Source organism: Salarias fasciatus, chromosome 9, assembly GCF_902148845.1.
Source record: "Salarias fasciatus chromosome 9, fSalaFa1.1, whole genome shotgun sequence".
Classification (NCBI taxonomy): domain Eukaryota; kingdom Metazoa; phylum Chordata; class Actinopteri; order Blenniiformes; family Blenniidae; genus Salarias; species Salarias fasciatus.
In genome coordinates, this window is record NC_043753.1 from 2664489 (window position 1) to 2681798 (window position 17310).

At 47.8% G+C, this 17310-nt stretch overlaps 1 protein-coding gene across 1 annotated transcript; it reads right to left on the reverse strand.

Annotated features, from left to right (window-relative positions):
• Window positions 1-136: 136 nt before the first annotated feature.
• lancl2 (LanC lantibiotic synthetase component C-like 2 (bacterial)) lies at window positions 137-11019 on the reverse strand. The gene is given in 10 exon segments (XM_030099890.1): window positions 137-349; window positions 620-692; window positions 808-915; window positions 918-986; window positions 3433-3615; window positions 4411-4557; window positions 8232-8379; window positions 8574-8781; window positions 8861-8978; window positions 10818-11019. Coding segments are annotated over 10 exon segments (1293 nt in total). The 5' UTR covers window positions 10980-11019; the 3' UTR covers window positions 137-272.
• Between the last annotated feature and the right edge of the window lie 6291 nt (window positions 11020-17310).

Here is a 17310-nt window from a genome sequence, read left to right on the forward strand (position 1 = left end):
ACACACACACACACACACACACACACACACACACACACACACACACACCCACACACACACACACACCACACACACACACACACCACACACACACCACACACACACACACACACACACACACACACACTTCACACACACAGCGGGAGGAAAGGCTCGGAGTGTGTGGCGCTCCGACGTGGTTCAGAACCAATTCGTTCAGTTTCTGTGTCCAGTTCGATCCGATCACTGATCCAGCCTGAGGGCAAAGGTCAAGGCTCCTCCTCCTCGGCAGGTCAGAGTTCAAACGCAGGGAAACAGGAAGCTTGAGGATCGGCCAACTCTGACAGGTAGTAGATGGTGCCGGCCATGCCTGAGAGGAAACACACACACATCGAGTCAGTCTAAAATCCATGAGGTGTTTAAAAATTAAACAGGAGTTTAGTTATATAGTAACTGTCAAGACAAATTGCTACTAGCAGGCTAATGCTAATGCTAGCAGCTAAAACACAGCTAATCTTGATATGAAAGCAGTGACTGAAAAAAGGAACGAACATCACGTTCCCAAAGCAGACGAGTGAGCGAGCGAGCGAGTACAGAAGAAAAGAGAGAGAGCGCCGCAGGAGGAGAGGATCGTCGGTACCTTCGAACAGAGAGTAGGGTCTGTCCGGGATCCTGCAGCCGTGCTTCCCGTAGTCCAGACACCACTCGGCAAACTGCAGGGACGAGCAGAACTTAAAATAGTGAAGAACTTCAGGTCCGGCTGTTAAAGAAGCGCCGGTGGTTTGAGAGGGGGTTCTGAGGCGGCGCCGTCCGGCCGGCCGGTCTCACCTTGCAGGCGCGGTACAGGTACTTCCTGTCCTGGGTGGCCTTGTAGAGGCTGAGGAAGGCGTAGCCGTTGCCGGCGGTGCCGTGGCAGATGCCGTAGCCTTTCCGGAGGGAGCCCCCCGCTGCCAGATGACCTCCCCGCAGTCCGCCGCCTCCTTCAGGTACTTCTCCTCCTTAAAGACCTGCAGAGACAGGAGGAGGCTGGTGAGGCGGCTGGTGAGGCTGCAGGAAGAAAGTTGTTTGTTTGGTAAAAATTGGGGGGGGGGGGGGGCATTTTTAAATACATTTATAAGTGTATAAATTGTAAATAGGTGATAAGACTATATTAAGACTATCGTTCATCGTTAGTGAAAACTGAAAAAAAATTATTTCAATTTCAATTAAAAGTGGTAAGGCTATAATAAGACCTTCGTGCGTCGTTTCGTGAAAATAAAAAAAAAAATTGAGAATTTTAATTGTCAACAGGTGCTAAGGCCATCATTCGTTGTTTAGTGAAAACTGGAATTTTTTTTTTTTTTTTTTTTTTTTAAGAATTGAGAATTTCAATGAAGAAAAAGTGGTAAGGTGTGGTAACTAAATAAGGTGGTAAGGTTATGGTAAGACCGTCGTTAGTCAGTTCGTAAAAATATAAAAACAAATTCAGAATTTCAATTTAAACAGGTGGTAGAGTCGTTTTTCATTTCATGAAAACTGGGAAAAAATTTTTTTTAAGAATTTCAATTAAAAAAACAGTGGTGAGGCTATACTTAGACTGTTAGTTGTTGTTTAGTGAAAATTGCAAAAATATGTTTTTTTTTCAGAACTTCAACTTTAAATACACGGCAAGGTAAGACCGTTATTCGAGCTGTGGTGAAAATTGCAAAAAATAAATTTTTTTTAAGAATTTCAATGAATAAAAGTCATAATTCATCATTTAGTGAAAATTATTTTCTTAAGAATTTTAATTTAAAAAAAAACGGTAAAATACAATAATTCAGTTTGTCATTTCATGAAAATGAGAAAAAAAAATTTTTTTTCAGAATTTCAATTTTAAATAGGTGTAAGGCCGTCGTTTGTTTAGTGAATATTGGGGGAAAAAAAATGTTCCTGAATTTCAATTTTAAAAAGTTTTAAGGCTACACTGATACTGTTGTTGTCCACTTAGTCAAAATTGTAAGAAAAAAAAATTGAGATTTTTATATATAAAAAAAAAAAGTCGTAAGGCCATAGTAAGATTATTTATGGTTTATGGTTAAGTGGAAATTGAATTTTTTTTTTTTATTTCAATTAAAAAAGGGGGTCGGGGTAAGGCTGCAGTAAGACCGTTATCCGTCTTTTAGTGAAAATTGAATTGAAAAACTTTGCTTTCAGAATTTCAATTTTAAATAGGTGGTGAGGTTACAGTAACACCATTTGTGCTTAGGTGAAAATTATTTTTAATTTCAATTAAAAAAAGTGGTAAGGTTATAGTACACACGTTTGACATTTAGTGAAAATGTCAGAAAAAAAACTTTAAGAAATCAATTTAAAAAGTGGTAAGGCTATTGTTCTTAGGTGAAAATTGAAAAATAAAAAAGTTTTTGCCAAATTTCAATTTAAAAAAGGTGGTGAGGCTACAGTAAGACTGCCGTTCGTGGTCTGTCTCCTAACGAGGCGTTGAAGCGGGATTCAAAGCTGCTCCTGAAGCTGAAGCTGCTCGGCGGCGTCTGGCTAAATGATCAGTGGTGAATAACTGATGAACGGAGCTGCTCCATTAACCTGGTCTCCGTCATGTGACCACTGAACCAGTCTGGTGGGATTAAATTTTACATTAAACTTATTTCCATGTATGAAAAGAGCAACTGTGTTACTTTGAATTCAATATGAAGCAACGATACACAGCTCCATATTCTCATTTTAAACATGTGTTCCAGGTACAGGACAAGACAGGTCCGTACGGGCCACTTCAAAACATTTAGATATTCCAGGACGCGTCCAGAGTCGTTCTGGAATGAAACATCTGACCAAGCCTGATTGTGGAGATTCAGGAACGCGAGAGATGGATTCATAGAAAGATAACAGCTGACTGACACTGCTGGCTAAGCTATCAAGCTAGCAGCTGACTGATGTCAGTGGCTAAGCTAACAAGCTAATAGCCGATTGACAACAGTAGCTAAGCTGGCAAGCTAACAGCTGACTGACACCTGTGGCTAAGCTAACAAGCTAACAGCTGACTGACACCAGTATTTTACTCCTTAACAAATGACCCTGGATCGGGACGATGTGTAAACGTCAGTCAGGCTGGAGCTGGAGGCTCGCTGTCCTCACTTCCTCTGCTCCGTGGCGTTTTGTTCGAAGTGTGTTTGAAAGTCTTGATCTGCTGCATCAGTGAGAGGAACGAGGAGGCTGGGACGGCGGCGCGTCTGCTGCCAGCTGGACTCCTAATGGAGCAGGACGCAAACCGCCTGCGGTGGAGTGCTGCAGCGTGTGCGTGTGTTGTGTGTGTGTGTGTGTGTGTGTGTGGTGTTCATTAAGGAGAGTAATGAGCAGAAGCAGGCTCTCTCCCTGCAGTGTGCGGCTCAGCCACCAGGTGTCAGTGTTGCTAGTGCGGTTCGACCCTGCGGCCCCTGTGGGCCCCCCGGGGCCCCCCGGGGCCCCCGGCAGCCTCACCTTGTGGGCCAGCAGCAGCGTGTGCACGACGCCCGGCGCTCCGTGGCACCAGTGCACCAGCCGGTCGCTCTCGTTGCTCAGGGACGACGGGAAGTTCCCCGAGCGGAACCTCTTGTGGCGAACGTAGTCGATGCAGGGCCGCAGCAGCTCGGACAGCAGGTCGGGGGGCAGCCGGGCTCCGGGCTGGAGGGGGGGGGGGGGCAGAGAGTCTGGGTTAGAGACCAGGATGGCAGCATGGGAAGAGAAACAGCTCCCCGATAAAACGTTCTGCTTCCTGTCAGCTCTCACTCCTCCACCAGGAGACGAAGGACAAAGACGACTTCACAGGAACAGCGTCTCACTTCGTCACTGAGTCAGTGAGGAGACGAGCCGAGCTGCTGGAAACCCGTCTCGTCCCGTCTCGTCCCGTCTCGTCCCGTCTCGTCCCGTCTCGTCCCGTCCCGTCTCGTCCCGTCCCGTCCCGTCCCGTCCCGTCCCGTCCCGTCCCGTCCCGTCCCGTCCCGTCCCGTCCCGTCCCGTCTCGTCCCGTCTCATTTTCACCGTTTCTGACCCAAACCCAGCCCGGCTTCTCAGCCAGACGCTTCAGAGAAACCCGGCAGACTCTTAACCTTCACTGCTCTCTGGGGGGCCGTTCGTTTAGGAGCAGGACCCGCCTGAGATGGACTCAGCAGCCGGGCGGAACCGGACAGATGTCTGGATGAATTATTGATCAGCAGCGAGAACCAGAGTCTGCATGTTAATGAGAGGATGAGTGAGCAGGAAGACAAACACTGAGGGAGCGTTCTCTGCCACATTAACAGAAACACAGCAACCCTGGAGAGGAGGAAGACGCTCGAGAGTCTGATGTCAGAGGAGGAAGTCTGGACGTTAGCGTCCAGGATGGGTGGAGCTTCAGGGTGTGGTGTGGTCTCAGAGCCATGAAGGCCCAGCAGGGCGGCGCTCTGCAGGGCGGGTGGAGCTGTGGTGACGGAGCTCTACCTGCATCAGCATGTAGTAGATCCCCGCCAGGCCGTGGGCGGCGCCCAGGTACTGCTTCCTGTGCCACTCGAACAGCAGGGGGCAGCGCTCCGTCTTCTTCTGCTCCGCCGACAGGTTCTTCCCCGACTCCACGATGGCCGACACCACCTGACGGGCGGAGACAAACATGGAGGCAAAACAGATTTCCCTTAAAGTCTGAAACAAGTTGCTTCAGACTGGGAAGAAGCTGAAGAACCGATTTTACACAGTTCCTGTGCTCTGAAGAGAGATTTATACATGTTTCAGGGTTCTGGATCCACATCTACAAGCAGAACGTGACATTTTTATTGAAGATCATTTTCCTTCAGTCAGAATCTGAGACAAACAGAATCGTCTTCTAGTTTTCAGATGTTGAACGACGCGGCGTTCTTCCTCGTTCTTCCTCGTCACCGATTCATTTCAGCTGATTTCTGAGGATGTTTAGTGTTTCTTCCTCTCTTTTGCCTCAAACAGTCAGAATCTGGACTGCAGAGGCCTCCAGAGTCTGAGTCAGCAGGACAGGAAGGCGACGGAGAGGACGAGGAAGATGGTTCTGCAGCAGCAGGAGGAGCAGCGTCTCCCTCCTGACAGTACTTTCACATTCTCTCATTCTTCATTCACACCACTGCTGCCTCAGATGACCTCCTCCTCTCCACCTCCTCCTCTCCTCCAGACTAAAGATAATCAGAATTATAGAAAAACCTGTCATCTACAAATGATCACGCCAATGAATTTCAGCACTGGGCGTCCACCCACCACCCTCCACTCCTCCACTCCTCCACCCTCTAAATCAATCTGCAGAGACGCCTCAGAGGAATCCATGAATTAAACGCTGCCAGTGAAGTGAAGCCAGCAGGATGAAGGAGATTAAAGAGGCTGAATCTGATCAGAGCTCCGCCTGCGGCTGCTGCCCTGATGGAGAACTCACTCAATCCGGGGGGAGTTTGAAGTTTTGGGGTGGGAGGCGGCGCGGGGGGGAAGTGTGAAGCCGTGCAGAGGCTCAAATCCGTCAATCCTCCACATGAAGATGAAACAGATCGAGTTGGGACAGATTTCACTTCATCGTCTGCATAATGACTCATTCTGAACTGAACAGAAACACACTGGAGGAACGAACCACATCCCGCTGGGTGAAATCAGGACGATCAGGAGTGGTTTGGAGGAAACGTCCTCTGGAGGGAAACCGGTTCACTCCGGGGAAGGACGGAAGATCAGCACTGATATCGGCCAATTTGGACCTTATCAGTATCGGTCCGATCAATAAAGCTGGTCCAGGATCAGAGCAATAGTGGTAAATGTCAGTTATGCGGTCTAGTCGGAGTATTAACGTCGTCCTGTCTAACAGCGCGAAGGCTGCCGGGTCCAGGAGTTTACATCTGTCCTGTAGCTGTTCAGGTTTTCTCCATCAACCGGAGACGAGCTGGTTCTAAAGTGGCGCCGTCACACATCGCAACGCCGCCGTGAAGCGCCGCTATCACATTTCAAAACGCCGCTGCCCCGTCAAAGCGCCGCCGTGATGACCTTTACATCCACACTCCTTCATCAGGGAGTCTGTTAATCAGGTTTAATGTCCCAGAAGCTCAGAGTGATTCCTCACTTCAACACTCCGCCTCAGTGTCATCTGAGGGAACCGCTCCCTCCTCCCTCCTCCCTCCCTCCTCCGGTGGTGGGAAAACGCCATAGCAACCACTCGGGGCAGCTGATTGGCTGATTTCAGAGCCGAATATCCATCCACAGGGACCGCCAGACACAAAGAGCTGCAGCAGCGACACACACACTCCTCACCATGAAACACACACGAGGCTGGAATCGAACCTGAAACCCTCTGATTGAGAGACACGGCGCTCCGACACACACCGAGTATCTTCCTTCGAATCATTTCATGTTATTAAGAACACGTGGTTTTAAAAAAGAACTCAATGTAAAACGAGCAGCTGTTTGACTCAAACACATCAGTAGTCAAGTCAGAATAAAACCAAGACGCCACACTGCACCATACATTTTATTTTGGACCAATTTATCCAACTATTTATTCTGGACGACTCTATTAAAGCTTCTATTTTTAATTGCATTTTATTTATTTCTTGTTTTCAAAAGAGTAAGTGCAGGACAACACTTTATTTTTTACTACTACACTACAAGATATTATATATTTAACAGTAGACTGTTTTTTTTATACATCTTCAATAAATGCTGTTGCGAATTCGAAGACATAATCGAGTAAATAATCGAGCATCCCTAGTCTCCATTCAAATAATGGAATTAAATCAAAGCCATTCCAGTAGTTATCAGACTAAACATTTATTCCATCCTCAACCATCAACACAGGCTGCGTGTCGAGTGACGGTTTCAGCCGTTAAGTTCTGATATGTTCACTAGTTTTATTGTCACATTTCTTTGATTTGTACGCAAAATCCCTGAAGCTGCCCTGTGAACCACCGGCAGCAGCAATAAAGAGCTAACGAGCAGGAGCAACACTGCACCAGATGTTACTACTATGTATGCAGATAACTGCATTAAAGGGAACATTTAGTGGGTTCGTGTTATTATCTGAAGCTTTCAGGCAACTTTATCACCCCTAAATATACTATAAGCTAATATATATAGATAGTACATTTAGCTAAGACATGAAACGAGGAGGAGGAAGAGGAAGAAATGACGTGAACACGGCTATTGATTTTTCCAAACGGTTATTGATCATTTAACAGTGTTTTGTCGTCTGTGTAACTTTCTGCGTGTTACGAGTCGATCTGCACCGACATGAAAATATAGACGGATACTGACGTTGGTGATAAACATCGGATGTTAATATTAAACAAGTTCTACTGATCGGACCGATGCGATAACAAAAGACCAACACTGACTGATACCAACACCAACACGTCAAGCATCCACCTGTTTCCATGGCAACACTGCTCAGAACTACTGTAAACGCAGCTTTTCTGAAATGCTGCGACTGTACATGTGCACGTGCACGTGCACGAGGAGATCAACAGCAACCGGTGGCCGACTGACATCCCAGCTACAACGCTTTCAAGGAATTCTCCCATCTGGGAACTCAAATCTGACAAATCAGATCCGTATCGAGGCCGAGGACTGTGGTCAGGACATCAGAGAGAGAGGGGTGGGTGTGTGTGTGTGTGTGTGTGTGTGTGTGTGTGTGTGTGTGTGTGTGTGTGTGTGTGTGTGAGAGAGAGAGTGAGAGCGAGAGTGAGAGAGAGCGAGAGAGAGAGGGAACCTGGAACTACACCAGAGGAGACATCTGGTCCTGCAGGTTCTGCACTGTGAACACTGAGGGATTATTATTATCCACTAGCTAGGTGTGTGTGTGTGTGTGTGTGTGTGTGTGTGTGTGTGTGTGTGTGTGTGTGTGTGTGTGTGTGTGTGTGTGTGTGTTGTACTGTTGTCCCTGCTCAGTGTTGAACAGATGGTCAGAACAAGAAGCGTTTGCTGTACTGTAGAGATGCTTTGCGAGCAGAGTCTCACCTCTCTGCTCTCTCAAAGGTCAAAGGTCAGAGTGAGAACGGCGGGAAAGACGACATTCAGAGGATTAAAGGTCGAATAAAGAATCAGCTGAAGGTGTCTGACCGGCCGAGTGATTTAAAATTCATCACTAAAAAAGGAGGAGCGGTGGAGGGTGAAGGTGCAGTGTAGAGCACGGCCCCCGCACAGCCAGAAGACCCCGGTTCAATCCCAGCTGCGGGAGCTTTGCTCCGCTACGAGGAGTCTGCAGGTTCCAAACATGTCTGAGTGGTTTCTCCATTGATAGGTTCTATGTGTGTGTGTGTGTGTGTGTGTGTTACCTTGGTGACGGTGTCCTCCTCCACGGCGTCGCCGCCGACCTCCTTGTTGACGTAGAGCAGAGCGAACAGGAAGCCGGAGCGGCCGTACAGCAGCTCGTCCGGCATGTCGGCGTCTGAGCTGAGGACGGGGCGCTGCAGCTGCAGCAGCCTGACACACACACACACACCATACACACACACCACACACACACACACACACCATACACACACAGAAACACACTGGGTCATTTTCAGGATTCTGTGATCGATGATTCTATGAAGGAACCAAAATAAAACAGAAACATGGAATAAACGTGTCCTGATAGGTACAACATGACACACACACACACACACACACCCTACCTGGCCAGACAGTCCTGGCGGTCGGCGGCGTTGTTGAGCCGGTGGTGCACCACGGCGCCCACGGCCAGCGGCCCGGCGTCGCCGCACAGGAAGGAGACCTTGCGGCCGTTCAGGACCCTCATGGCTCTCTTGACGTGGTCCAGCGCCCTCTGCAGGTGGGACGGCTCCTGGGTGACGCGGTGCAGCTGGAGGTACAGGAGGGCGATGCCTGGCGGGGGGAGGAGGAGGAGGAGGAGTTGTGGGTGGCGGTCAGCAGGTCAGGGTCACCCAGGGGGGCGGAGTCAGACCTGTCCAGCCGGTGTAGGTGGAGAAGTCGTGGGGGTCGGCGGTCTTCAGCCCCTCCTCCATCTGCTGCAGCAGGTCCTTGATCTTGCTCTGGACCTTCCTCTGGAACGAGGCGCTGATCTGAGGAGGGAGGAGACGAGAGGCAGCAGCTCCGGTATGCTAATGAGGTCTCTGCGCCGCGGGGCCCCGGGGCCCCGTTTAGCCTTTACCGGAGGTCAGGCCGCGCCTCTGATCCGGAGTTAATTAATCCTCCAGAGTTCATTCGTGCAGCCTGCGGTGTGGAGCTCAGCCGGACGGCTCCTGAACCCGATCTGAGCCGTTCACACTCGGCAGTAACCTGCATGTCGGGTAAAATGAGCGCAGCACGGCTCAAGTGACGCTTGGCTCCGCCCCCCGCCCTCCAACCCACACCAGTCAAACTGAGAAGAAAAAGTAAAATAAAGTCTAAAACTACAGGATATTAAACTAACGATGCATGTGCTTCATTCTCTGTACATAATTTGCACTGAAAGAGCAAAACAGCACGAAGTGCCGGAAAACTCACTGAGGGGAGGCGGGCTTCAGGAGCCCATCCACCAATCAGGATAGAGAATAATATGAGTGACATGAATTTAAACCAACCAGCGGCGGTGAACGGCTGCCACTCAGGGAGAAGTTCATATCACCCAACGCCGTCCGGTTTAGAAACACACTGCAAGTCAACACGGTGAAAAAAACAAAATCTTACCAAGTTTTTTTAATCTTAACTCTTATACAAATCTGTTAAAAATCTGATTTTATGAACGCCATAATGTTTAATTTGTGCTGTATGGTCTCAATCTGTGATCATCTCAACCCGATTTGAAGTTAATGGTGATTTATGGAATCTTTGGGGATTTATAATTGTAAATAACAGTGAAATTTCTCTTCTTGGACCGAATGTGAACTGGATGTATTTCTTTAATCCACTCTTTAGCAGCATCTTTATTACAAATGTCGATACACCAATAAATGTTCCGTATATCACACAGTTCTGGGTCGGAGACCATCAGGAAACACAATCCTCTCTCTAAATCTTCACACTCTCTCCTCATCCTCTGATACACAATCCCCACGGTGTGGCGCAGACACAGAGGTCAAAGGTCAGAGTGAGCCGGCAGACCTGCAGTGTGAGAACAGAGGCGCAGTGACAGACTGCAGAATGGACGCCACTGTGTCCAGAGACAGTGGGATCCAGAGGAAAGCTGCCAGACTCACAGCGTGTCAGGGTGTGATCACAGTCAGAGCGACCTTAGCTTCAAAACGTCTGCAGAATATGAACTGAAACATGTCAAAAACAAACACTTCAAACATTTCTGTTTTAGTGTAAATATTCCAATTTTGCAGAGAATGAATGCACAAAGGATAGAAACGTCTCATATGAAATATAATGGAATAAAGAGGTATCTGGAATATACTGAGCAGCCTTATTGTATGTAAACAATCTCGCCCACGTGTGTTTGTGTACATGTTGTAAACATTGCTGCAGTCTTTCAATGTGCTGCAACCTGCAGATTCCCTGCTATTCAAGTCCAGCTGTATATTTTCTGCACGTTTATACACCAGGTGGGAAGAAACTATGTCATATTAGGAACAAAGATCTGAATTGAAAGCAGATTTTAGGATTTTACAGTTTGCTAGCTTGACAGTGCTGCCTTCACGTTCTGGTCTTTTGCTCGGATTTTCACACACTGCCGCTAAATCCCTTGTAAAGAAACAGCAAAAAGCAGCTCTGGTATATTTTAAAACATATTCAAAGATCAAATATAACTCAAAAAAGCAGTTTGATTTCTTCTATCACGAAACACAATCTACTAATTTGAGCAGAGATGCTCGCGAAGCTGTTTTGTCCCACAGTTCCAAACGCAGCTCCGGCTGCAGCTAGCTCCGTTAGCAGGTGTTTATTGAGTTATAACTCGTCTTTAGATTAAAGCCTCTCACCTTCCCGTCGGCGTCAAACGGCTCCTGGTAGTCCGCGTCTGCTCCGGAGGCGGCTGACAGGACGCCCTGGTCCCAGTCCGGGTAGGGGTTCGGGAAAGAGCGCTCCTCCATCTCCGCGTCTGAGGAAATGAGCTTCAGCCGCTTCGACATGTTGTCTCCCATCGCTACGGCGGCCGAGCGCGGCCAAAACAGTCCTCTGAGGCGGGTCAAAAGTGTTCTCCGGACCGGGGAAAGAAGAGCTCCGAGGCGGGTCTAAACTGTCCTCCGAGGCGGATCAGAATACTTCTCCAGGCTGGGTCGAAGCAGTGCTCCAGAACTGGCCACTGCGGAAATAAAAACACTGTTTTACAATAAAATAGATTCATAATCCTAAACATGACATGGAGGCATTATTTAATTATACTCAACTTCATGTAGTGATGGACTGATCAATACAGAAGTATTGATATCTCTGATAATGAATGTGACTAACTGAGATCTGACCCACAGAGAAGTATCAATAAGTATAGATTCTTATTCTATCAATACTAAGTCAGAGCCTTGGAGAAGTAAAGATACGCCTCAATCTGGCTCTGCAGAAAGTCTCCTCTTCCCAGTCTGGTTCTGCAGTATTTCAACACATTACAGAACAGCTACATTATCCTCAGAGTGTATTTTAACAGTGCATTTTAAGTGTTCTTGAGGGCTGCGCCTTGTCGTCCTGCAGCTTCACGCCGGTTACCATGGAGACCGAGATGCTTTCCTTGCATCCGCGGATGCAGGAGGATGAGTTCAGACGGCCAGAGCTAATGAGGATCTGTCGAGTGAAAACGATGCGGTTAACATTTATTCTCTGCCCGTTTTGCCACAAAGTTCCAAACATTTCTTCAGCTCCATTAAATCTGCAGTGGCTGATAAAAAAAGACCATGATGTGTGAAATGTGAGACGATCCCTCACTGGATGAAACAGATCGCATTTCTCAATCAGGGAAGATGGAAACACGCACAAAGCAAAAAACTTTCCTCCTGGTTTAAACATTTTTTTTCATCAAATAAAATGAGTCATTGCAATGAAATAAATACCCTTGCAGAGAAATATTAGAATTTTCTTCCTTTTTTTTTTGTCTGAAGTTTAAATTTAAACCTAAATAGCCTGAAATTATTGATTATTGTCCAAGTTTTAATCACATGCCTTAATTAATTCCTCACAGAAACACATTTTAATTTCCTTGGAAGCCTGTTAGTTTTTTCTCCAATTTCTTCTGTTATTTATTGCATATTTGAGGAATTTGCGATTATCTGAGGAAGGACTGAAGCTCATCTCATTGAAATCAACATCTTACATCAAACCTGGAACGAATAAACATCTTCCAGCGCCCATCGCAAACTTTTTAAATGAAAGTTCTGGAATAATCACCACCGTGAAAACTACTGCGGATGAATGAGGAGACCTGATGATGGGAAGCGGAGAAGTTGCGGGGATGAATGTCACCTTGAGCAGCAGCAGCTTTGCTCACAGGCCACAACGTTTCAGTTTATCTCGTTTAAAACCTGCTTCTGGAGCCGGTCTGGGTTCAGAGAAGATGGATCTGCCTCAGCGGTGACGGAGAACAATTGTTGCTGCTGGAAGCCCTCCCCGGCGCCGGATCGGTCTGCAGACAGGTGCAGCCGGACGGGGGACGGGGGACGGGGTCTTACCGGGAGGCGGTCCCACGGCGTCCCCGCAGCTGGTCTGGATCCCGGCGGGTGGATGCTGCAGCCTCCAGCCTCTCCTCAGCATCCCAGTCGTCCCGTCTGGGTGTTTTTTTCTTTTTTCCCTCCCCCTGCAGTCAGAAGGCGCAGGCGGCGGATTCGGCGGTGTGTCGCCGCCGCAGCATCATCATCCTCATCCTCCCTGCTCCTCCTCACTGAGCGCCGAGCATCGGAGAGCCGCCGCCGCCTCCTCCTCCACCGCCACTGCTGCTGGGTAAATCACAGACGCTCTTCTCCCTGCTCCACCCCGGCTCAGAAGCACCGGACCCCCACCCTCTGCACACACACACACACACACACACATACACAAACACACACACGGGCTGCGGGACGCCTCCTGGACGCTGGAGGAAGCCGTCCGTCAGCCCGGCGGACTGCGAGCGGTGACAGATGGTGTTGGTGTGTGATGCTGCGCTGCCTGGATTAGGCGGTATAGCAAACAAATCCACCCCCCTCACCCTTTACACACACACACACACTCGCACACCACCACCGCCGCCTCCACCTCCCCCCACTTTCGCCCATCCTCTCCTGTCCTTTTGTCCGTCGCCGTCACCTGCTCCACCGTCACCGCTGGGATGATTCCCGGAGTGAACCTGCGCTGCTGATGCACCAATCTGCTGAAACCCCCCTGGGGGTTAGGGTATGTGTGTGTGTGTGTGTGTGTGTGTGTGTGTGTGTGTGGGGGGGGGGGGGGGGGGGGGGCAACTTTCAAGCCTTTTCACTCTCAACGCTTCATTTCATTCTGAATTTCCAGGGTTTCTCTCCTCCGTCCAAACAGGACGACCAGCAGCTCCACAAATGAAGAAGATGAATGATCTGCCCGTACTCTAGCTTGTGTGTGTGTGTGTGTGTGTGTGTGTGTTGTGCCACTGCAGTAATGTGGTCAGTGTTCAGTCTGACTTCCCCTGCGAGGCTCCATTTCGATGACATTTCGGGAGAAAACATCGTTTCAGCGTCTCGTTTATGCGACAACGTTCTGAAAACGACGCCGTCGGCATGTTGGACCACGAGTTGCTTTCCAGTCATGAAAGCTCACTGTCCTGATACTGAGCACGTGCAGAACACTCCACTACGGTCTTCACACACACACACACACGTGCAGAAGCAGCGTTTCTGACCCCGAACGATTCCAGAAGGTCTCGTTTGAGTCGAAGCGTTTTCAAAAATCTGCTTCATTTCCAAAGCCAAGAAAACTGTCTAAAGACACTGAGGAACAATATCGAAAAACATTACTGTTTCCTTTCCCATTGAAGTTTTGTTGAGCTGACAGAGAATCTGGTTCCCAAGAACCTCGAAGCGACCAAACAGAACGAAAACACCAAAAAACCAGCAAAATGAAGACATGAAGGAGACAAAGCATCGGGACTGCGACTCCGCCGGCTTCATTCTGACCAAACACACCGACACGAGCAGGAAGGCAGGCGGACGTCTCCTGAACCGCCCCAGGAGGGTCATGAGTGAGCCTATAGAGAGCAGGTCACATCTCTGGAACATCTGCCGCCTGAGCAGTTCTCACGCTCCACTGGCTGCGTTTCCACACAATCCACCGCAGGCCGCAGCCGCCGCCGCCGGACGCCGCGCTGCCTGCTGGGTGGGAGATTTCTCACCAAATCATGAAGAGCAGTAAAGCTGTGCTAATCCCTCCAGACGAACATGGAAATGCTGTGACGAAGCCGTGTAGCTCAGCGTCAATCCGGCTGAACGAGACACGGACACTGGAGCAACGCCGTGATGGAACACCGTTCGGGTTAAAGGTTAGCGTCAAGGTCAACATGACCCCAGGTCAGCCCGAGGCTCCGTCTAGCGACGTCTTCATTCTCAAACTGTCGTCCAGCGAACTCTTGAATCAGAACTCAGAATCATATCAGAGCTTCTCCAAGCCTTCGTTCAGTTCTTCATCTCGTTACTGAAGGAAGTCGACTGTCGGCGCTCGCTTCAGTCTCGTCTTTCGTCTCGGCGGCGTCTTTCATCTAAAACAAGCCAATTGAAGTTTGCCTGACTGCAGTGAGGATGAGGACGGCCGGTCAAACACAGGAGAACCTAATGCCAGTAGAGACCCCCTGACCTGGTTTGTTCTCTTGCAGTCGTGACCATGACGGTGAATGAATGACAGTCCAAACCAATATTTCAAAGAAGCGTCTTCCTCTCTTCACATCCAAAACTTCAAGTTTAACTATTAAACTCAAGTCTTATTTTGTGGACAATACTTTAAAGGGATACTTCAACATTTTGGCAAATTGGCCCGTTTAGCGCAATTCCTTAGTCATTTCGAACAGCATACTTACTGTTTTTGTGAGGGCGAGCTGTTGTTTATCCAGAGGTGAGTCGGGGAAAGTTTTCGGGACGGACACAATGGATGTGAACGGTATTTTTTTGTTCCTCCTCATTAAACTCATCTAATGCACAATCCAACAACCCCAAAACACTTTGGTGGACACGTTATAATCCGCACATTCACTACGCTGTGAAATACTAATGTAAAATTACCAGATTGAGTTGTTTATGTGAAGATTGCTAAGACGGAACTACTTACTAAACATGGCGTCTGGGCGTAGTGATTTCAAAAGAAAAAGTAGTTCCCAGTATTTGCTTCAGTGTCGTAACGCTACAATATTATTTGTTGGTGTTCCACAGCGTAGTGAATGTGCGGATTATAACGTGTCACCCAAAGTGTTTTGGGGTTGTTGGATTTTGTATTTGATGAGTTTGACGAGGGGGAAGCAAAAATACCATTCACTTCCATTGTGTCCGTCCTGAAAACCTTCCCTGACTCACCTCTGAATAAACAACAGCTCGCCTTTACAAAAACAGTAAGTATGCTGTTCGAAATGACTAAGGAATTGAGCTAAATGGGCCAATTTGCCAAAATGTTGAAGTATCCCTTTAAGTTAAAGAATCCAATCCGTCTTTATTCATGAGGAACCTAAAACAATCAGGTGAGTGAAGAGGAAATGACATTCAGGGTCCAGATGTAACGGTGATGCCGATTGTCCAGGTTTGTTCCAGAACCTTCTAGAACCTCGAAGACGTTCTCTTTCTCTGTCAGTGGAATCCAGCAGTCATGGAGGCTTTCCTGTGGTTCTGCAGCAGCTTCCTGCCGTCATACAGCGACATCTAGCGGTCCCAGATACACACTCATTCATGCTGCATGTGAAAATGTTGGATTTATAATCTAGAAAAACGGTGCTTGGATGATCAAAAGCCACAGGAGAGGCGAACCGATGCTTCATGGTGAATTTGCACGGCGCTATACTGAACTTTCATCATGTTGGTGTTCCTGCCCGCCTGCTGGAAGCCGACGGAGAACCAGAACCACAGACTGCAGTACTGCCAGGAGCCACCAGGGGCGTCAGTAACAAATAAAGATGACTGTAGAAGTTGTTGAAGAACAGCCGGGCGCCCTCTGGTGGAGAAACACTGAAACGCAGAGTGTTTGAAGAGCTGGAATCTTGAGACTGTCCTCACCTAAAAAAACACGATTCATGAATCAAATTACGACCATGGGCTACGTTTTATCATCAAGCGCCTCCTAGTGGCCATGGCTGGGTTTTCCAACTATTACGCAGAACAGATCAATAAATGTCCATGCTGGGGAGTTTCCTTTATGGCAGATGCAGCCTTCATTTTTCTTCTTCTCTTAAAATCCATTGATTAGTTGTAGCTGGAACCAACAGAATCAACCCACACTGGACAAACCGACAAAGACTCCCTCATGAACTCGACACACGTCTTTGGATTAAGGGAGGAAAACTTTTTTCTGCTTTTTCCAAACATGAACACAACACTGAGGATAAAATATCACTGCAATCAGACAAAGCAATGCCCAGGTTAGCCTTGGTGGAAATCCCATTTTTTTCCCCACAATTCACTGCAGTCAAAGTCATGATCTCCACCCTGTGAATCTTATCAGCAGCTTGCATCCCAATGGCTACACTAGCGCCATCTGGGGGCTGCGGAACACACAGCACCGCCAGACTCCTGGTTCAGACATCAGCCGCAGCGGACTGTAAGGTTGATTTTTAAGAAAATTAAAGGATCTGAAGTGGACTTATAGCTCAAAAAATACGGTGTTATATGTTCTTCTTTCTCCCAGCGCAGTTTGAAACAGCCTGTTGAATTCTTATTGGTCGACATTAAACTTTCTAGAATTTCCCAATGAGGCTTTCTGGGCTTTAGATTCATAGACATCCAGAAATATTAGAATTATACTATATTATTATATTAGTTTTTCATTAAGCTCATCAGTCATTTATGTATTCATTTGTAAATCTGTAAATATGAATGCAAAATCTTATTTCCCCAAATGGTTATTTTTTTCAAAACAGATCCTCAGATCTGATGAGACGGGTGTGTTTCTTCCAGGAAGTGTGTGTGTGGAACGCAGGTCAGCTGATGTTTTACAGCAGACCTGATTTTCACAGAGAAGCAAATGAAACTTCTTCGTTTTTAGCATTTCTGTTGTTTCCATGGAAACAGATAAAGTCTTGAAAATGTAGACATGTAAATAGGAAACCTTTCTGAAGCGATAAAGGACATTAAACAGGAATCTGGCACTCTGGGAAACGTCTGGAACTGAAGAACTAAAATTAAGCCCCAACGCTAAACGACAAACTAAACCTCCATTTAGATTTGTACATTTGGAGCCGATGTGTTCTCTCCACCCGTCTGCCAGTAACGCCTCTTTGTTCCTCATCTCCTCCTGCTGAGCTCGGCCTCGTCGCTCCTGCTCAGACGCCGCCTCACAGACTGAATCCTCTCC